The sequence below is a fragment of the Phoenix dactylifera genome, chromosome 16 (assembly GCF_009389715.1).
Source record: "Phoenix dactylifera cultivar Barhee BC4 chromosome 16, palm_55x_up_171113_PBpolish2nd_filt_p, whole genome shotgun sequence".
Taxonomy (NCBI): Eukaryota; Viridiplantae; Streptophyta; class Magnoliopsida; order Arecales; family Arecaceae; genus Phoenix; species Phoenix dactylifera.
In genome coordinates, this window is record NC_052407.1 from 4,032,969 (window position 1) to 4,056,152 (window position 23,184).

At 36.4% G+C, this 23,184-nt stretch overlaps 1 protein-coding gene across 5 annotated transcripts; it reads left to right on the forward strand.

Moving 5' to 3' along the window:
- The first annotated feature begins 53 nt into the window (after positions 1-53).
- LOC103698877 (tryptophan synthase alpha chain-like) lies at positions 54-20,291 on the forward strand. Of its 5 annotated transcripts, none has more exons than XM_039114296.1 (9): positions 54-273; positions 3,327-3,430; positions 11,865-11,930; positions 14,409-14,517; positions 17,003-17,079; positions 17,522-17,599; positions 19,210-19,287; positions 19,726-19,785; positions 19,864-20,291. In XM_039114296.1, exons 3-9 carry the CDS (start codon positions 11,919-11,921, stop codon positions 19,996-19,998), a joined length of 549 nt encoding a protein of 182 aa, XP_038970224.1. In that variant the 5' UTR covers positions 54-273; positions 3,327-3,430; positions 11,865-11,918; the 3' UTR covers positions 19,999-20,291. The 5 variants fall into 5 exon arrangements, with proteins under 5 accessions (XP_038970224.1, XP_038970222.1, XP_038970221.1 ...); XM_039114293.1 differs by lacking the exon at positions 54-273 and adding an exon at positions 2,004-2,353 and having other exon boundaries at positions 3,284-3,430; XM_039114297.1 differs by lacking the exon at positions 54-273 and adding an exon at positions 2,279-2,353.
- Positions 20,292-23,184: the final 2,893 nt, after the last annotated feature.

A 23,184-nucleotide genomic window follows, 5' to 3' on the forward strand; every position in this document is an offset into this window, starting at 1 on the left:
ACTTTATAAGAACTCCTCGGTTGTGATCCTTCTGTCGTACTAATTAACGCGATGGCCCTCGTACCGAATTGCAGCTCCTGCTTCTTTTCCTCAAGAAGAAGATCTGGAGTCTATACTCCTCTCGCCAACCAACTTCCAAAGGCTGCTTGTCCCAGCCTCACTTCTCCGGCGCTTACTCCTCCCACAAACCAAGCCCTGACGACTTCTCTCGGCCTCTCTTCTCCGGCGCTCGGGATCTCCGAAACCTTCTCCAATTTGAAGAAGCAAGGGAAAGTAAGCCTATGGATCTATTGGCCTTCATCTCATTTTCTTATGCGTGTCTTTGTAACTCCATGATTCTAGAGCGTAGTATAGAGATTTCTCAATGACTAATTCTAGGGGCTTTTCATGTTTCTCCTTCCACGTACGTTGCACCAGGGTTGAATACTAAGTTGGCAACCCTGGATTATGCTGGCTTGAGGAGTTCTTCGTGTGTGTGCATGCGCCTCTTTGCCAATTTTCTTTTGCTATATATTTGTTTTTCATTCTGTGAAACTTTTGCTAAAAACGACACCCTCTCATCCTGTGAACCAGATCTCCTCATTGTTTGGTGGAATTATTTCTCCACATGAATGCCCGAAATATAGGGAGGGAAACATCGCGGACCCAATAAAATATCCACAGGAACCTCAAAAGTGATCTATAGTTGAGTCAACGTCGTTTACATGAGCACCAATTTCTTGATAAGTAATTTGGTACGCGGTACCGGTGGAGCCGCGTGTAATGTTTAATATCCAATTCCTCTCCCGTCGGTGCCCCAACACAACCCTTTGTTGAGAGTTCGCATTTTTCTCTTGCTAAAGCAAATGAATCATACCAGACGAATACATATGGATGCACCTAATAAAATTAAAAAATAAAATATCTCAGAGTGTCAAGGGCAACTTTCCATCTCCAGTCCATGGGGTACTATCCGAATGACTGGCTACATAAGCAGTCACCCAGTCCGCAGTCCCATTAGCTTCAGAGTTTGCATGCTTTACGTATAATATTTTCACCGTAGAATACAGTACCATCATAAATAACCACTGCATGATTTGTTTTTAGGATGGACAAGTTTTATTCATTTTTGAGGTATGTTGTGATGAAGAAGCGTCATCCATCTAAAATATGAATGATGTGGCGGCTATCCGCGCTCTACTATTAAAAGTCGGACCATAGATAATTCCATTTTTATTTTAGGCGGATGCAGATGTTAAAAAAAAAAAACAAAACATAAGTGGTGTATTTGGTGTACCGGAGGTTAAAAAATTAGTCAACAGAATTTTTTATTAAAGTATGGATTAGTCATTAATTCCAAAAAAAATCATATGCCATGCCACATAGCATTAGAGAATTATGTAGATGGGTATAAAAATTAGAGTTTTTTTATATGAATACCCTTCTAAATATCGAATTTTATATGAATACCCTTCCAAAATTGATATTTATATATATACTCTCGTAAAACACTTGTTTTGCTATTCTATCTTGTTTTTATCCTTATTTTTACATATATATTCATGCTATTTAATATCGTTAAAAAATTAGCCGCTTCAAATTAAAATGATTAAAATATTCTTAATAAGTAGATGTATAAAAGAAAATTTTTATAAGGTGATCACGATGAAGAACAAAAAAGTAACTTCAAAATTTTATTTTATTTTCATTTGAAATAAAAATAATTTTTATTAATGGTGTTAAAAGAATCGCGATATTATAAGCATTTATGTAAAAACAATATTTTATGGGAACGTGGAACTTCACGTAAATTTAAATTTTTAAAAGAATATTTATAAAAAAAATCCTAAAAATTATAAGCCGAAGGCAGCCCTTGCGCGTTAACATCATTCTGGTGCCGAAGGGATGGATTGGGTGCACCTTTTGCGCGAAAGAATCCAAATTCACCGTTGGATCACGTAACGATCGCTTTGGGATTTGTGCAGCAGATAAATAAAGAAGTTAAGGGTGCTTGATGATCTGTACCGGGCGCGATCCAACGATTGATGTCACGAAAGAAAAGCAATCATTCTTCCATGCGAGAGATACAATCCGAACCCCAAAGAAAGAATCTTCCTTGTACTCGGCCTTAAAAAATTAGTACAAAAAGATAATAATCCCTGACTCCGTCTTCTCCACCGATGGAAGACAAAGTAGAGGCCGGCTGGTCGGAGACATGGTGGAAACCACGGCGTCGTCCGGCTTCGAGAGTCTCGAGGATGGAAGGAGGAAGATGATGGATAGTTGGGATCATAACCCCTCCCCCCCCTCTTCCCTTTAGAGGAAGATAGCAATGTGCGGACCCAACAACTGGGGCTGGGCTTTCAATTTTCAGGTGTTGTTCTACGCTTTTGTCCTCTGCTTGCTCGCTGTAAGAGTGTTTAACCTCATACAATGTTTTCCCTCATTTTGTTTCTTTAACGAGATGTGGAGTGAGGTACCTACCATTCTCTCTCACACACACACAAATAAAAAAGAAGGAAAAACATCCACTTTGGGATTGGTCTTCTAAGGCTAGCAAAATGTGGCGAAACCCATCTCCTTATTCAACCTGCCATAAGCAAGTCTGAATTTAGGCTAAACGGATTCGGGTCATAAATAAATCGATCCGTTTAACCTGTTTAATATTTGGGTTGAATTTGAATTTTAGATATCTAACCCGTTTAACCCATTTAACTTATTTAATATTCAAATCGAGTTGAATAGGTAAACCATTTAACCCATTTAAGATATGTTTAACCCATTTTAAACCTGCTATCTTATTTAACCCGATCCATTTAACCTATTTAAACTATTAAAAATTCACTTAACCTATTTAACATATTTAACCAGACTTAACCTATTTAATAAATAGATTGTGAGGATCAGATCAGATTACTAGTTTAATAAACAGTTGTGGTTCAGATCTGAATTTTTGATCTGTTTAATAAACATGTCATATTTAGATTGACAAATTTTTGATCCGACAAGCATCCAACCTGACTCGAGCCTATTGCCCCTCCTAATATCATCACTGCTTTAGTAACAATGCTTTTTATGTCACGCTCTTGGAGGGTGATGGAAAGTGGATTCTTTTATGATGCTACATAATATTAAGATTAGCATGTGGATGCTTGAAACAAACTTACGAATATATTTGAGTGGAAGAACTGGAAATTAATAATCATTTTTGAGGATTTTCTTTGGGAAATGAAAAATGATAAAAGATTGCTGATTTTTTTTTTTTGTTACTTACTTGGAATTAGAATTTGTTCCAACTGCTTAGGTTGCATTTATACCTTACATTACCGCTGGTGATCCTGATCTAGCGACAACAGCAAGAGCACTGAAACTGCTTGACCATTGGGGTGCGGATATAATTGAGTTGGGCTTGCCCTACAGCGATCCTTTTGCAGATGGTCCTGTAATTCAGGTTACTACTTTGGCTTCTCTTCATTTTCTTTACCAGAACAACATTATTCAATCACTTTTCTTATATGTTTATATTTCTTAGAAGTTTATTGTTCAGTGAATCCTGTTCACCAACATTTTTTTCCAAAAATTCTTGGAATAGGAGAATATCTAAGGGCCTATTTGGTATTATTGCTGTTCTGTGTTTTTGTTTCTCCACAGATTAGTAAAATGCCACATCGAGATAGATGTTGAAAATAGCATTTGCACAAAACTTCTGCTATTCCGTGCTTTTATTTTCATTTTCATTTTTCTGAAAGTAATTGGAAAAACAGGTTTGGTCCACCCATGATGGTTCAACCAAACCGGTAACCAAAAGACATGATCTCATGTCCAAAAGAGATGTCTTTCCATAGACATCTCTTCAACCCTGAAACTGTCTATTGACAGTTATGCATAAGGCTTCATTTAAAAAGGGGGTGGTTATGAGATTTTCAGCAAGTGACTTGGGCATATAGGTTGTGGAAAACAGTAGATTTTCATTGGTAAAATCCACTCCTTGATCAGTGAATCGAATCCAAGAGAAAATCTGTAAGTGATCCGAAATCCTAGTTTTATGTTAATGTGTTTATCTTACATTGGTATCAGAGCATGTTTGTTCGATTTCTGAAATGTTTTGGAGTGGATATTACATGTTTTAATATCTTAAATCCATTGCTCTCGCACTCACCACCTTGAATGGCCATTAATGGCGGTTTTGTTTACACATAGAGTTAGGCCGTGATTTTTTGCATGAAGATACTATATGATATGTAGATGATATCTGGAAAGTTTGGTGATGTTTGGTGCAGTAGTTTGAGAGATATAAATTCATAAAGATCAAAAACCCGGAACTTTGAAACTTGATAACTTTCTCCACAGTTTGTTTTGGGAAACGAAACTTATATCAATGGAAAGCCCTTGAAACAAGCTTTCTATCCATATATAATACACTTAATTTCGTTCACTATGGAGGGAGAAACAAGGCCCGAAAATTTCAGGCTTGTTTCTGCAAATTTTTTTTTTTTTCTCTATGAAGAAGACCTTCCCTTTGCACAGTGGCGCGGCCTCTAAACGGCTCACGGATGGCGTCTCCCACGCGGCCACCTCATAAAAAAAAAAAAAGGGAAGCCCAACTGCCCCAAACCATTTTTTTTTTTCTCCCCTCTTCATCTTCTTCTTACTGTTTTTTTTTTTCATCCAAACATCCTGAAGAAGGGAAAGGAGGAGAGATGGGTTACGTTGGGAAGAATATAATATTTAAACAAAGAAGGCAGTGGGAGCTTATAACCCAAACGGGGGCGTTTGGTGGTTTGGACGTTGGGTTTCGTCCTCGAGCCTGGGTGCAATTGGTGCAAAGGGCTGGTTCGCCCAGTCCAAGTTGGGTAGTGGGATGCATGGCCTAAGCGAAAGCTTGGGTCGCGCTTCCCCTGAAGCGGAGGGGACCGCGTAAGGCTGGTTTAACAGAGCAACGTACACTTCCCGCTCTCAACGGTGGAAGTTTAACGGGCGGGCCACCAATTTTCTGGAGAGAAAATTTCCAAACATGGTTTGGAGAAATATATTGAGACGTAGTTTGTACCGTTGGATTCAAAATAATAATAATTAATTTCCTAATTTTCTGTAATTTTTTTTTAAATATTTTTTCATCCATTAAAATAATTTTATTATTATTATTTATATTCGAAAATGAGTTAAAATTATAGGAAAATATATATATTTTTTTTCTCTGAAATTTTTCCAATCATACCGTGATTGTATGTGTGACATTTGGAAATTTTGAAATTGAATGTTCCCGCATCCTTTAATTGTGTGTTATTATATTTCAGTGTTATGCCTAAGCATTTTTTCCACATTTGTTGTAGGAAATAATGCCACGAGTACCACTCTTAGTGAGGGTTCCGAGGGCAGCAAGGACCCCGGAACAAAGGGCGAGGCTTAGAGATTTGTTGCACACATTACGAGTTATAAGGATGGATCCTAATGATGACATGATTTTACATGTACAAACTATTCATTATATAATGGAAGAAATCATTCATCTAGGACATGCATTATGTCAACATCAACGGTACCAAGTGCTGTATGATTCTCTATTCGGATCATGGCAACAAGTTCTAAGAGATATTTGGAATTCCTTAGCAGTGAGAGATTATGCTCAATTGGTGAGAGCATTTATAAAAGAGTACTTAATGCATGAGATTAGTGAAATTTTAACAGTAGCAGGAGGTCATACCATTAGTAGAATAATGGTTCCTTGGATCGAACAAATAGTATCAACTATGATTCAAAAAGAAATTGAGGATACTATTCCAAGGAGGGTTCGGGTTCTTAGATGGCAAAATCACTAGTTGAAAACTAGTCGAAGCTAGAATGACTTATATTCTTTACTTGTGTATTAATTATTTAAATTTTTTTTATGATAATAAATGTCTCCATGTTTATACAATTTTTTAATGTTTTAGTATACATGTTTTAAGTGGGAGTTTTAAGACTTACTATATAATTTGTCTTAAGAACTAAAACTTTGTCTGCTAAGAATCAAAATTAATGTTTATAGTGAACTTTCAATTCCATGCCATTATGTGAATTAGCATTAATTTTATTTGTGTTTAGTGGCAAAGAAAAATATGTGTTGTGCTTGGCATTAATTGTGTGCATGTTTGTCTTTATGTAGAAATTTAGTTTCTGCAATGGCTTCAGCATCTAAGAATATAGTAGCTGAACTTAATAAGGGTGAGAAATTGAATGGTGAAAATTATGAAATATGGCAAATGAAAATCCAATATGTATTGGAGGAACAAGAGGCGCTGGAAGCCTTAAACCATACCATGAATGAGCCTGAGGATGGAATAACGGTTCAACACATAAAGGATAAGGAGGCTTATATTGCCTGGAAAAAGAAGAACTCAATTGCTCGGATTACATTGCTGAGTAGCATGGAAAATGATATCATGCGAGAGTTCAGGCCTTTTGAGATGGCAAAGGAAATATGGGAAGCATTAAAAGAAAAGTTTGGTGGAACTTCTGTCACCAAACTTAGGCAGCTGACCATCAAGTTCGACACATATAAGAAACGCACTAATAATAATATGAAGCAGCATTTAAGGGAAATGTCGAACATGATAAGTGAACTGCGAGATGCTGGACATGTGCTAACTGATGAACAACAAGTTCAAGCTATAATTCGATCTTTGCCTCATAGTTGGGAGCACATGAAAGTTCACTTAACCCATAATGAAAGCATTAGAACTTTCACTGATGCTGGTCGTCATCTGGAATTGGAGGAAGACCGTCTTGAGGCAAATAAAACCTCTAATGAAGTGTATATGGCTAACACTAGTTCGCAAGGAGCTTCGGGCTTCAAGCGAAAACATTTTAGTGGTCATTTTAAGAAAGGCAATGGTAATGGCAAGACCTCTAAGAAGCTCAAGCATAGCCAGCCGGGTAAAGGAAAGCGTCCTTTTAAGAGGAACAAAGCAAAATTGAGATGCTACAACTGTGGCAAGAAGGGTCACTTTGCTCGTGAATGCTCCGAGGCAAAGAAGGTAAAAACCCTTAGCACAAATATAAGTATCTCTTATGTTTCAAGTTCTGTGTTTTTAGCTGAATCTCATCTTTTGTGGACTGTAGACTCAGGGACCACAGACCATGTAGCAAGAGATCGAGACGCTTTCGTGGAATATCGTCGAATTCCACAAGGAGCAAGATGGATATATGTGGGAAATAATTCAAGAGTTGCAGTAGAGGGGATTGGCACCTGCAAATTGAATATGCGAGGTGGTCAACCCTTAATTCTACATGATGTATTATATGCTCCAGATATTCGGCGAAACTTAATTTCTGTTGTTATGTTACTTAAGTTTGGCTATATCTTAAATTTTCATGGTAATGGTGTAGACATATTGCTAGGGACAACTTATTATGGATCTGGTTATGTACTAAATGGTTTTATTGTACTTGATACTGATTATAGTATGTGTAATGTAATAAGTACTGTTTTTTCCTTTGTTACATCTACTAGTAATCCAAATATGGATGAAAATATTTGGCATGCTAGGTTAGGTCACATTGGGCAACAACGAATGAATAGATTAGCCAAAGAGGGATTATTAGGCCCTGTTGAAAAGGTTAATCTAGCTATATGTGAATATTGCTTAGCAGGAAAAACAACAAGAAAACTATTTGGTAAAGGAACTAGAGCCGATTTTCCATTGCAATTAATTCATTCTGACATTTGTGGGCCGATGAATGTAAGGGCAAGACATGGGGCTTCTTATTTCATCACATTTATTGACGATTATACACGTTTCAGTTATGTCTATTTGATATCTCACAAATCTGATGCATTAGATTGCTTTATAAGATATTTAAACTTTGTTGAAAATCAATTAGACCGGAAAATCAAAGTGTTAAGAACTGACCGTGGACGTGAGTATTTGTCTGATCAGTTCAAACAAATTTGTGATGAAAAGGGAATAGGTAGACAGTTAACTATTCCTAGTACTCCACAACAAAATGGTGTTGCGGAAAGAAGAAATAGAACCCTATTGGAAATGGTTAGGTCTATGATGGCACAAGCTAATTTGCCGATCACCTATTGGGGTGATGCATTATTAACAGCTGCATATGTACTTAACCTAGTACCCTCAAAATCAGTAACTTCCACCCCTTATGAATTATGGACCGGTCGCAAACCTGACCTAAGTAATTTAAGACCTTGGGGATGCGCTGCATATATTCATGATTCTTCTCATAAATATGGAAAATTGGGTCCAAGGGGCAAAAAGAGTATTTTTATTCGATATTCTGAAACCTCCAAAGGATATGTGTTCGTTGGTAACACTAACAATGGAAGTATTACTGAGTTTGAATCTCGTAATGCCACATTTTTGGAAAATGATTTTCCAAATCAGGGTGAAATAAATAAAGGTTTATCTTTATTTGAGATAGAGGACCATGATAATTTGTTTAATCAAACTCAATTGGTAAAAAATCTTGAAAATCCATCAACAACATCTGGTTCAAGTGGGAGAAATTCAAGAAATGATGAATTTATTTCACAACAATCTCAATTACGAAAAAGTAACCGTGGATTAGTTCCCCGTCGACGATTTGAGATTGAAGGAGAAGCATTTCTTGCTACACCTCAAGAGGAAGGTGAACCGAGAAATATTGATGAAGCTCTTAAATGTCCTGCAAAAGAGCAATGGATGAAAGCAATGGAAGAAGAAATGGAGTCAATGAGATCAAACCAAGTTTGGAAATTGGTTGATCTTCCGAAAGGTCGGAAAACAATTGGGAACAAATGGGTTCTCAAAATAAAGCGCAAGGCAGATGGCACAATAGAAAGATATAAGGCACGCCTTGTAGCAAAAGGCTATACACAACAAGAGGGGATTGACTATGAAGAGACATTTTTTCCTGTTGTGAGATTCACCTCAATTCGCATAATTTTAGCCATAGTAGCTAGTTTGGATCTTGAATTACATCAAATGGATGTAAAAACAGCTTTTCTCAATGGAGAATTGGAAGAAGAAATTTATATGGAACAACCTATCGGTTTTATTAAAGAAGGCCAAGAGCACAAAGTGTGTAGACTTTTGAAGTCGATTTATGGCCTTAAACAATCTTCTAGACAGTGGAATATAAAATTTCATCAGGCTGTCATATCATATGATTTTGTCATGATTGATGAAGACCACTGTGTCTATATTAAAAGATCCAAAGACAAATTTGTGATTTTATCACTTTATGTGGATGATATACTAATGGCTGCTAATGATAAAGAATTCTTAGCATCAGTTAAGAATTGGTTGTTCACGAATTTTGAAATAAAGGATATGGAAGAAGCTAATTATATTCTTGGGGTTAAAATTGAAAGAGATCGTTCAAAAAGGTTATTATCTCTTTCACAGGAGCCTTATATAAAGAAAATTCTTGAACAGTTTCATATGCAAGATTGTAAACCCATTGATACTCCCATTGCAAAAGCTGAAGCGTTAAGCCAAAGAATGTGCCCGAAGACTCCACAAGAAGAAGAGCAAATGAAAAGAGTTCCTTATTCCAGTGCAGTTGGAAGTCTTATGTATGCAATGATATGTACAAGGCCAGATATCTGCTTTGCAGTTGGTATGGTAAGTAGATATCAATCACACCCTGGCCATGACCATTGGAAAGCGGTCAAAAGGATATTGAGATATCTAAAAGGTACTGCGGATTATTCGTTATGTTATCAAGGAAATGATTTGCGTCTTGAAGGCTATACAGATGCTGATTGGGGAGGTGATTTGGATGAAAGAAAATCAACCTCTGGTTATGTTTTCTTACTAAGTAATGGGGCAATTTCATGGAGTAGTAAGAAACAAACTTGTATAGCTTTGTCCACGATGGAAGCTGAATTTGTAGCTTCTTCAGCGGCGGTACAAGAAGCAGTTTGGTTAAAGAGATTTCTTAATCATTTGGGGGTTATGAAAAATGCTGCATATCCAGTACTAGTACATTGTGATAGCCAAGCATCGATAGCTTATACAAAAGATCCCAAATATCACTCAAAGACTAAGCATATTGATACAAAGTATAACTTTGTGAGAGACATGGTTGCACAAAAGAAAGTGAACATACAGTACATATCTACGAATCAAATGATTGCAGATCCGTTTACTAAATCTATTCCTAGAGATGTATTTATGAGACATGTGAAATCTTTAGGTCTTCGTAGACTTTGATGTACTTAATGGTTTGAATAATGAGATATTTTAATTTCTCATTTGGGATTCACATGTATGTATTTATATTAATGCTAAGTTCTTCTTATTTTTTTTAAGCACACACATATGCATATATATATATATATATGCGTTAATGCTTAGTGCATATGATTAGTTCATTTAAAGAAATGTATGTTGGACAGAAATTAGATTGGCCTTCTTACACGGGCAATCGCCTCTATAACTTGTGGTTGATAGAGATGAGACAATTTTAAGCATAACGTATTTATGAGCTCAAGCTTAAAATTAGTATCGCCTTGATAGTAAATCAAGATGAGGTCACTATGTAATATTTTGTGATCGAAGGTGAGTAAACCCACAAATCACCTTGTCTGTTTTTAAATGCCAAATGTGAGTTCTGTAGTAATAATGAGAAAGAAAGTAGAATGGTGAACTCAAGTTGGACACTAAGTGTGTCTGAACTATCATTTGTATGGTATTTCATATAATGAGAATCAACATACGCTCCATGGAAAAGGAGAAAAATACCATAACATGCGCTTCATACCACATGTGCATAATTCGACCAATAAGGGTAACGAGAGAATTGATCTCTTCTCTCTCGTTGTGTGAGCCCTGAGGCTATAATTACCTCTGTTAGTACCCTTATTACTTTTACTGTTTCTTGAGATTTAGTTCAGTGTATGCTATCTTGGAATGTTACCTGCAATCATGCTTGATTCGATTTATTAGGACATATCTGGAAAAGCAACTAAACTACAATTAAGAGATTCAAGATAGAAAGGAAGATCATTTTGTGTCTCATTTCTTTGTTGTATTCACTGGTCGACCAATCATCTTGACTACGTGTTAAAGCATGATTGTGAATACAAAACAGAAAACAAATAATGTGATAAGTTAAAGTGAGATCATGAGGTACTTGAAATATGACTTAAATGTTCTGGGGTACTGCATACTTACTCTACTGAACTACTATATATTCCTAACAGATGTATGGTGGTGTGAGCTCGTTATTTTTTTTATTGGTATGCTGGTCGCACGATCTATTTGCCTGTATGAAAGTCGCAGAGAAAAGACTTGTTCGTAATGGTTAAAACTCACACTGTTGAACCCATCATGTGTGAGTGGGAGATGTTGGAAAAACAGGTTTGGTCCACCCATGATGGTTCAACCAAACCGGTAACCAAAAGACATGATCTCATGTCCAAAAGAGATGTCTTTCCATAGACATCTCTTCAACCCTGAAACTGTCTATTGACAGTTATGCATAAGGCTTCATTTAAAAAGGGGGTGGTTATGAGATTTTCAGCAAGTGACTTGGGCATTTAGGTTGTGGAAAACAGTAGATTTTCATTGGTAAAATCCACTCCTTGATCAGTGAATCGAATCCAAGAGAAAATCTGTAAGTGATCCGAAATCCTAGTTTTATGTTAATGTGTTTATCTTACATCTTTGTTACTGCAAAATCTAAAGATTTTACAAACAATTTCAAAAATAGAAGATTTTCATAGTACATGTTGTTCAGTTCATTTTTTTTGTCTTGGATTTTATTTTTTTGAAAACAAATAATAGAAAGCAAAAGCAATACCAAATTGGCCCTAGTGGGTAACCATTAGTTCACTTCTCCTTGATTCGATTTTTTCATTACCATGAACATTATTGTTTCATTCATATGATCTCTTGTAGGTTTCTAGTAAACGGGCCTTAGCAAGCGGGACTAACCCTCGTGCTGTCTTTTCCATGTTAAAGGAGGTAAATATCCTCACAACAAAATAACTGTTTATTATGTTAAGCTATGAACGCTGCTGACTTATGTTCCTCCCTTTATTGTTAGTATTATTACCAGCTGTCCAAACTAGCCATCAGAGAACTTGATTGGCCAAAGTGTCTCATAACCTTATAATCTGATCTTATTATGAGTAGTTAGGTGGTGTCAAATTACTTAATCTTTGAAGTGTGTTAGAGTTTAAGACCATTATAACAATGGATTGACTTTGTCCATGATTCTTTTAAAAATTAAAAATGGATTCAAAGTAATTACTACCCTTTCAAAACTCATCTCTTTGATTTCGACTCATCATAGTTGTAGTTGTTCATGGCTCGACTGCTAGGAAGCGAGAGGCTTACGGAGAGAGGAAACTAGATGACTTGTCATAGGAAAAAATTCCATCCAATACTAGTCAGGTTACTTAAATATCATAACTTACCTTTGCTTAAAAGCAAATATCTCGTATGTCCTCAAAGAAAGTTTAACATAGTTTCCATTTGATTATGATTAAATGATCTATAGACATGCATTTAGTTCTCGAACTGCATCTGATACAATAATGGGGAATGAAAGAGTTCTTAGTTTGCAATGGAATGATTGATCGAAAATTTATCAAATATCAAAAGCTTTTGATTGCAATACCATGCAAACTTTTATGACAGTGCATTTTGTGTGGTCATGATATGTTTGAGTATTTACCGAACTATTTCTTTTTCTATTTCTTAATTTATTTCCTTCTTTAATTTTTATCCCCGAATAATGTTTCTGAATTTTGACAGGTGATTGCTGAATCTTGAAAGAATCGATTTAGATAATAACTTTTAGTCATCTGATACAGTAGTGGGGAATGAAAGAGTTCTTAGTTTGCAATGGAATGATTGATCGAAAATTTATCAAATATCAAAAGCTTTTGATTGCAATACCATGCAAACTTTTATGAAAGTGCATTTTGTGTGGTCATGATATGTTTGAGTATTTACCGAACTATTTCTTTTTCTATTTCTTAATTTATTTCCTTCTTTAATTTTTATCCCCGAATAATGTTTCTGAATTTTGACAGGTGATTGCTGAATCTTGAAAGAATCGATTTAGATAATAACTTTTAGTTATGGCAAAACTTTATGAAGTCTTCCCCAAAATTATCATATAATTCAAAAAAAGAGATGTCGTGAGTTAGTTATAAAGTTTAAAACCTTCATAACATCATAATAAATCTGAATCTCAGATAGAACTATGAGGGACTATATAATAGCTGTTTATCATGTTTTGATTCATCCTGTTTCACCAATCATCTTGTTGTTCATCATTGCTAAATGAGGTTAAACTTCATAATGCCTGAAGGCAAAATTTTTCTAAAAAAACATTTTGTTGAAATCTTCTGTTTGTTGTTTGTTTTCTATCAAAATACAACTATCAAAGTTAAATATATAGCCAGGGTCTACTTCAGAAGATTTGGATAACTATGTGATGTATTCAGTGCATTTTGTTGTTCAAGAAAGTAAATATTTGAAGATGGTTTGAAAATCAGCAAGATAAAAACCAGATGTATAGAATAGATTCTGATCAAAAGAAAAAAAGAAATAAGATTTTAATCAAAATTGATCAAGAAATGCAGTTTCAATAATATAGGCCCATTATACAAAAGAATGGAGAAATAGTTGAAGATGGAACTAGCACACATTGATCTAGCTGAATCAGGTGGAGAAAATTGAGTGTCACACAATCAATTGGATCCTTGGCAACATTGGGAAAACTTTATAAGATGATGAGGCCTGAATGTTGTATTCTTTGGAATGGGGCAATAAAACGTGTCTAACTAAACAATGTGCACCAAAAATGATAACTTTCAGGTGGTGTGTGGTGAAACTAGAAAAGATAGTTTGAGAGTTGAGTGCATTGCAGGATACTTAGGAGTGCTACTAGTAGAGGAGAATGTGATAGTTGAGAAGGTGTGGACATGCAACAAAGATTTAAGGAAGCTCTGATTAGGAGATGTGTTTGAATCTGCATTGAAGATCTAAAATAGAATGAAAGACCTAGACTAACATGAGAAGAGGTTGGGAGAAAGATTTTGGAAAAGCTTGAAATAACTCTGAGGGTTGCTCTTAACAGGTATTTTTGGGGGAGTGATAAACTTCCGAATAGCTGGGACAGGGCAAAGTGGTTATGGTTGCCATATTTTTATGAGGACTGTGACTTTTCATTTGGTTTCATGTTTGATTATTAACCAGGAATTTATCACTTGGAAAACAAGCTCATTCTGCAACATGCCTACTTGCTAAACTCCTCTAAAGTCTCCATCTAAAGTGGACTTTTCATGCTCCTTAAATGCTGTTTGTTAGCAAAGGAAGACTCCAGTCACCATTGGATTCAGTTCGCCCACTTTAATTGCATCTTGAAGACTGAACTTCTCTATGTCATTCCTTTTCTTTTAATCATAATTTTCTATAATATTTTGGCAGGTGGTCCCTCAATTATCTTGTCCGATTGCAATATTTTCATATTACAATCCAATATCCATGCATAAAATGGACTGGTTCATGTCTGCCTTAAAAGATTGTGGCGTACAAGGTAATTCATGATTTGGATTGAAATTTTAGCATCAAAATATAAATTTTATGAGTAAATGTTACCTGGTCTGATTTACCATGAATATTTTCTTTTTTCTAGTAACGATTTTCAAGATAGAAGAACCTATGTTGCTTGGCATCCGGTATCCAAATTGGATTTAGTATTCATCTACAAGATTGCATAATAGCTTACTATATGAATTTTCTCGTTCATAATATTCATTGTACATAACCTTTCAGGAAGAGATTATAGATAATATTTTCATTAACATGATGTTGAGCTAATTCTGTGCATGCTAGTTAGAGTTTCATGAAGAGATATGATATTTATGTATTTATTCTTTTTCACAACTTCAAACTAAAAAGCATTATCACTATTTCAACTAAAATGCGGTCATGTTTCACCTTAGGTTTGAATAAATTTCTTGTTTAAGAACTTGCTTTTCTTTATTTCATATATGAGACCTCTATCTGGGAAACAATTATCCAAAAAAGGTCAATTCTGATAACCACAGGATATCACTACATGATAGCAAGGTTTGCCATCTCGGTACTGGATCCCATACTGGTGCCACACTAGCACAGTGTCGATACGGTACAGTATGAAGTTTTTTTGGCGTACCCAGGATCGGTATGCCACTCATATCGGGTACCGGTACCAAATCGGTATGGTACGGTACGCCCGTACTACTCGGTTTAGGACAGTACGGCATACCTTGCATAATAGTGTCTAATACTAGCATTAGATGATAAAGATGGGGATGCAAAAATACCTAACATATATTAAATAAATGCTATAATTCAGCTTACACTGGATTCCACTACCAAGAGTTGAACTAGTGAACTCTGATGCATTTCAAGCATGTTTAGTCAGTTATGCTGATTATACATGTTATCCCAGATTTCCATGTCTAGACTGAAAGACAGATTTTTGCAAATTTCATGGACATATATAATAGAGGAGGTCTTAATTGTGATAACTATCGGAAATTCACATCAAGACCACATGAAAAAGCATCCAAAAAAAGCCATTATGAAGGACTAACTAAAATGACAAAAAACTATGAATTTGCAGAAGCACAAGGGCTATATGTAATCAGGTCAAGGTAATGCCAAGAAAAGCATTCTATATGTCCATTTGATGATGAGACCATGTGAAGAAGGCACTCTATATGAAGATACTGAAAGATATAAAGAAAAGTATTCTTCCCATTGATTTTTTAAAGAGATCTACTGAACCCAAAAATTGCAACAATGGCATGTGCTATATTCATCATACAGCTTGTAGGTTTCTCAATACTTATTGCCATTTACATTGCCGAGCCTATGACTAAAAGAGTTCCAAACTAATCGCCAACTAATCATGCTGAGCCTCAACTTTGTACTATCTACTTCCTGTTGATTGGAACCCATATTTCTAAGTTGAAAGATCAGAATGATCAAGCACCAGTTTCAAACACCTGGAGTCAGCACCACTCTATCTAGGAAATCCACATCTTTACAAAAGTATACTATTGAGTTGGGAGTAGAAGGCTATATATAGTCTTAGTAAACCTAGACTAATGATTAAAACATTGAGAAAATGTTAATCAGGCTAAATTTGTAAAAATAATCATCTATTTGAAACAGCTAGGGAGTAAAAGTGCTTCTCGATGAATTAATTTAACTTCACAGAAATTCCAGCTTCGAGCAATTCTGGATGTGTTCCAAGTTCTCTAGATACTAGATCCAATGAAAGTGATCTCTTGTACCCGATTCTTCCTGGTTAGTTTCTTCTGAAGCTTTCTTAGTATTGTTATGGTTGCTGATGACAGCTGATGCTCCAAACCAACTCAAATCTCACTTAACTGTGAGGTAGGGACAGATGACTGGATTACAGCATCACTATCACTTATATCAATTTGGCATAGATAGTTTCACTAAGTCAATTATATGAATAGTTACGTTCCCAGAGTGTGTTGGGGAAGAATTAGGCCATGGTGTACATTGACATCAGATCATATTGGTTATGATCAGACCCTGGTGCTCTCTACTTTTGCATCCTGTTTCTGCTGATTTCTTAATGGATATCCAAGCTTTGACGCTCCCTGAGGTTGAGTATTTAATCATAGCCTTTGTTGTGGCCTCTATTTTGTCATCAGCTTCTACCTCTGCATCAGACATTTTTGCTTCAAATATGAAAAACATGTTAATTAATTTACATATTAAAGGCGGTGGTTATATGGAAAGGCATGTGTTGTTTTTATCCAAAACCTCCAATGCTATTCATATGAAGAATAAGCCTACTTCGGTTAATTGATTGTATGCTTTAGAATAATCTCTTCAAGATGTCTTTACCAGATTTATTGATGAAATTTTATCATTTTACTAAACTTATTCTCAATATTCAATTAAAGCTTTGAAGTTGACAGAAATTCCAGTGTATCATCAGTTACTATTTTGTTTTCCTTTTGAAAGCTTAGTGAATGACCACCACTATTTTGCAGGTCTTATTGTACCAGACCTTCCTCTCGAAGAGAGTGCAAGTTTGAGAAAAGAGGCCACTAGGAAGAATGTTGATTTAGTAGGTCCTTTCATCCTGCATCTGTTTCTTATTATATATATATATATAATATAATATATATATATATATATATATATATATATATATATATATATATATATATATATATATATATATATATATATATATATATATATATATATATGGGGTTCTGGGAATGAAATACTTGACAGGATTATGGAGATCAATTTACTCATTCATTTCTCTCAAAAAAATTACCTGTTTATTAAGAAGAAAACTAACACTTAATGGGAAGAACAAATAATTTGTGATGTCACACTTCAATCAGAAATGAATTCCTCAGCAGTAATCTGTTCTATGCATTGGTGTATTAGTGAATTAGACTGTTCATATATACTACATAGTGTATTTTGTCAGAATCACTAGAATGCATAGTTATTTTTCTCTTAAATTCTATAAATATGATTTTCATGCATAAAAGGTTCAGCTTACTACGCCGACTACTGAAAAACATAGAATGAAAGCAATTGCTGAAGCTTCAGAAGGATTTGTGTACCTTGTAAGTTTTTTCATTAGTAAACCTAATTATTTATCTTTTATGGTTTAGATTACACTATCCCTTTAGATGTAAAAATTGATTTTTGATGTCATCTTTAGTGGTGATATAATCTATTTTATATTGCCATATCTCATGTCGCTAGCTCAAGATTATATCATTCAGAACATGTTTTTAAGGCAGCCCTACTCATGTCGCTAGCTAGCTCAAGATTATATCATTCAGCATATGTTTTTAAAGCAGTCCTAACCATGCTTTCTTTGCATTTGATTTACCCGATCATATCATTTTCTTCTGTTGTTCTCAAGTACTTAGTAGTTAGTACCAGCATTTGTTGAAACATAAAAGCCATGAGATTCATAATGCAGCTATAATTTGCTTGCCTGCAAGGGGATGGTCAACTGCTTTCTTGTAATTCCATTTATTAGGTCCTAACTTTTATTCCTGAATAACTGCCTTACTAGTACTAACTTTAGTTATTGAAAACCTTATGGTGTCTAAAAATATTATTTCCTTGTAACGTTGTTTGGTAGGCAAGAAGCATTACACAAAAGCAGTGGCACAACTACCTCTAACCTGCCCAGCTGCTCTTGTCAAATTGCGGGGCAGTCATTACAAATACATTTAAAAGATATTTCAATTTACCTTAAGGAAAATAAATTATGACAAATCTGACGACCTTGAAACTCTATTTAAAGCATATGGCAGTTATTGAAGATTATGTAAGAAATCGAGAAAGATGATTTGGAATGGAGAAAGTAAAGAAATAATTATTGACCAATATTGAAAAAAACCATTTCAAAATAACAAAATCTATCACATGTTTCCAAATCCTAACCAGTCTTAAACATAATTAATTTGAGCATTTAATGTAATAAAGCTATATATGAGATGTTTGGAACAAGGCTTTTGTGGTTATGCTTAAGGTGTAGCTTCTAATCTGATCCATTTGTTCTGCGATAAATTTTAATTGGAGTAAAAAATCTTGCACAAAGGAAGGCTGGATATGTTTTACTTCACATCATCTTTTCTGGGTATCTAGAGCAAACTTCTTGTCTGAAGTCCTAATCGTTCAACTAACTTAGTGCATTATTATCTAAGGTCCCAGTTCTCTCTTTTGGGTGCTATGATGTTTTGGCTATCGAACTTCTGTGAAACGACGAGCTGTGAGGATCAAGAAATATAAAATAGTATTGTGCAAACACTTGAAATGAATGAGAAAGTAATCAAGACCAACAGAGTACAGAGTAAGAATAAAACAATGTTTCTTGGCTCTAATAGAAACCAGCTATTTAGGAAAGTTTTCTTTTAGAATAGTGATATGGAAAAATTATAGGGTGAAGTGAGAGAGAACTGCTTTCGGCATTTGGGCTGTTGCTAGAAAAGATTAAGAGGTGGTTCCGGATTTAGGTTGAAAGATTAAAAAAGAAGAGGGAAGCAGCAAAAAAGATTTTAATGCGGGTATGTGATGAGACCAGACTTTTTTTTTTTTTTTGGAAGAATTCCACTTTGGAATAATCGAGGAAGCATGGAATAAGGCTTGTTGTTAGTATTTTTGTTCATATTAATCTATTTATTAAAATTTTTAACTAATTATTGATATGTTTCAATAGGTGAGCTCTGTTGGAGTTACTGGTGCACGTCCTTCTGTGAATCCGCAAGTACAATTGCTCTTAGAGGAAATTAAAGAGGTTTGCTTCTCCCTGTGTCTTAGTTTCTAAATTACTATCTTACATGAAATTGGCAAAAGAATATATTTAGTATTACATGATCTTGCCCAAGTGTTCTTTTCACTTAGATGGTTGCAAATTGCCGGATTGCTAGATTTAACAGTATAGTTATTTTTCTGCCGATGGCTGTTAGCTCGACTGGTTTTTGTTCATCTCTCTGTAGGAGAGGTCTCAGTTTTAAACCTCTGTGCTCGTGAATGGCCACCATGATTCTAAACATATTAAAAAAACCAAAGAAAGAGAGAAAGAAAAGGAAAAGTATAGCCATTTTTCCTCCTAGACCTATGGTACACTTTGAATGCATACAACTAATTTCTTATATCAAGCATTAAATATTGATGATGATTATTATAGGCTGGACCATTTCTGATTCTAAGAGAAATTTTCATTTCTTTTCAGGTGACCGCAAAACCTGTCGCAGTTGGCTTTGGCATATCAAAACCAGAACATGTTAGACAGGTTAGTCATACTTAAACAACTGAACTTAAATGTACTCTCTGATTTGTTTCTGAGATTTGAGTTAAACAAATATTGCAGCTTTCATTATGGGGAGCTGATGGCGTGATCGTGGGTAGCGCCATTGTTAAGCTATTAGGAGAAGCCAATTCTACTGAAGAAGGATTGAAGCGTGTTGAGTCCTTTATGTCATCCTTAAGAGAAGCACTCCCCTAAGTCAGCTATCATCTGTATGAGGACTGATAAAAAGTCACCAATATTTCTGAGCATTGGACTGATAAAAAATTATTGAGAGGAAGGCTGTTAGAAGGCTACTTGTAGTTGTATCCGTGTAAGTTTCATTGCATCTACTAATTTCCTAATTATTCAGTGTGAAGCAGGGGTTGCTTATATGTAATCGTAGTCAGCCCCAAGGAATCTGTACTACAGTCTGTTCTGATACCATTTGTAACAATTCAGGATCTGACCCAAAAAAGCTAGTCGTAAGGTATTATTTGGGGTTTTTGATTCTATATAAGTACCAAAATCTATCTAGTAAATAATCAATATAGGACTAAATACATGCCTGCATGAGTCCTCATAAAATAATTCATAAAAAAGTGAATACAACTCTCTCTTTCATGAAATATGCTGACAATATCCCTTTTTAGGTTCCAAGTGGAAAACCTTTCTCCAGTGCATGCACCGAGGAGAAGGGTGCTGATGCGTCTGGTTGTAGTTATTCAAGAAGCCTGTAAAGCTGAGTTAACAAAAAAAATAAAAAGAAGAAAAAGAAGAAAAGAGAGAGAGGGGGGTGCTAACCAACACACCGAAGTCTTGTTGGCATGTGAAATTTTCAACTAGATTAATAAGATATTGCTAAAGTTAAAATCAAAAAGCTCACTAGTGAGAAGATGGGAGGAAAGTTGGACGCAATAAGTCCAATATTATATACTATAAAAGGATAAAGGCTTGGGTTCCAGTGTTTGCAGCACATATTATTATAGCAGAGTGGATGAGTTGTGCACGCCTCTTGAATAAAACCGAGGCTGGAAGGAATTTTTTTTTTAATACTTGAAGATTGTTCCAAAAGCCTTCATCCGATAGAATGAGATTCTCTGTGAAGCACTGCTCCTGGCTCGTAAGGTTTCCAAAGGAACTAAGCAAATGTTTTTAAGTGGTAGATGAACATCAAGTCATCAACCATCTCACATAATATACCATACTTTTAAACTCGCTTTGGTGGATCTAATAATTAAAGACAACTCATGCAATAGTTGGAGTGGAAAGAGGAACCTCATACACAAGCATGACAGAGCTTTCTCTTGCATTTTGAAGACCAATGAGCTGCACTTCTTCCATTTGTAAGAGATGGTCCCCCTTGTTTTTTTTTGGTAAAAGCGGCTACTCATTGCATATAACTCTAAGGTGAGTACAGTCTGCTAAATCGTGGGAAAGTAAAAGATGCAAATAAGGATGAACGTCATAGTCAGACGTCCAAGTAAAATCTCCGGAATGCCGGGCAACATAAGAGGCGACCCAGTCTGCAGCCCTGTTCGCCTCCCTAAACACGTGTCCTATCTGAACATCGCCCATCAACCGCACCATCCTACGGGCCTCTCGAATGAGGGGATGACCATCCCCAAACCGATCCACCCCTCGGAGCCAGTCGATAACCACAGATGAATCTCCCTCAAGGCAGACCCGCTCCACACCAAGTACCTGCCACACATAGGATATACCCTCCCAAGCAGCCCGCAGCTCTGCTCCGACCACTGTGAGTCCAGGCGTGCGCCGACCTCCTGCTGCTATCAACCTACCAAGATGGTCCCTAACCACAAATCCAACCCCTCCAGCCACACCATCTACTGACCGACTACCGTCGAAATTTACTTTGAGATAGCCAAGGGGTGGGGGTACCCAAGAAACAAGGGCAAACCGGGGTGCTGAAGCAGCGTGGAGAGTACCCCAGATGTCCCTGACTATCCCAGAAGAAAATCGAACGGTAGCCGCAAGAACCTCCCTCGCATATAGCATCGCTCTATCCACCACCCTCCTCGGGGACGACCTCCTCCCCTCAAATAGGCTGGCATTCCTATCCAACCAAATGTGATAGGACAAGTATGCCACCAAAATTCCTACCTCCGCAGATCGAGGGCTCAACGTGGAGGCTCTCAACATCTGAATCATATCCTGCGCAGAAACTATCGAGTCGGGTAGCAGGACCGGTGATCTCCTCCATATCTCTCTAGCTCTGGGACACTGCAGAAGGACATGCTCGATCGTTTCCTCACTATCTGCACACTCCTCACAGCATTGAGAGACCGCCATGCCATGCCGGACTAACAAGCTCCTCGTAGGAAGGCAGCCCCAGGCCACCTTCCAGATGAATAATGCCACTCGCGGGTGAATCCGCAACCTCCATATCCAGCCACCCTCAATCTGACGAGCTGGCTCCCTACCGATCAGTGCACGGAGATCTCTAACACGCACCCGCATCCGTCCCGTTGATCGCCTGCTTAGTTCTTCACTGGATATCTCTTGTTGAGATTGTTTGGAAGGGATCCACTGAGCTCGCATCCATATATGATCTGGACTTTGATGGACAACAAGGGGTGTTCTCCAGAATTCTGATTAGCCCTTGTGACAGGGAGACATGCTGAATTTATTCCTCTATGAGATCTATCTTATTTTTTTCCAAGAAAAAAGGGAATAGAGAGGAAGAACACCCGACAAAAGTTGGAAGAAGTTATAAGAATTGATGAGGAGGAAACAAGGATTACAACGATATGGAAACTTGTTTCCCTCGAATCAGTTGAAACTTCCCAGCTTCCTTCTGAGGAGACAAACAACTCCAATCTATTTTGGTAAACAACTCCCATCTTTGATAAGATCTATAACTAATGTTCTTCAAGGAGTGCAAAACTTGAAAAGTTTCTTTTTTTTTTTTTTTTTTTTTTGATACAACTGTTCCTCACCCTATCCTAGTGTAAGTGCAGCCAACAGAATCAAGAATAATAACCTGACATAACTATGAAGGAGGGACATCCTGATCTGTCCAAAGGATCCCTCTGGAGTGTTGTACTGGATAGGAGGCAACTTAGCCCTTTTTGGTTCTATCAGCCTGCATTTTATTTTTCTTCCCAAGAGCCATCAATTCTGATGCATTTATAGCTCCACAAGTTGCTCAGAATTGTGAACCATTTGCTTTTATACCACTTGCTTCTACCCCGAGAAAATCTTGATATACAAATTGGAACTCAATTCAAATTAAAAGCTTGAGCTAGTAAGTTTTGGATCTAATCATTTATGTCAACGCATCAACCTTCTACTAATTATATTATGTGAGACTAAGCCTCATACGAGAATAGAGATGGGCGCTGGGCCGGGCCGCCCATGGCCTGGCACGGCCCGCTTGCTACA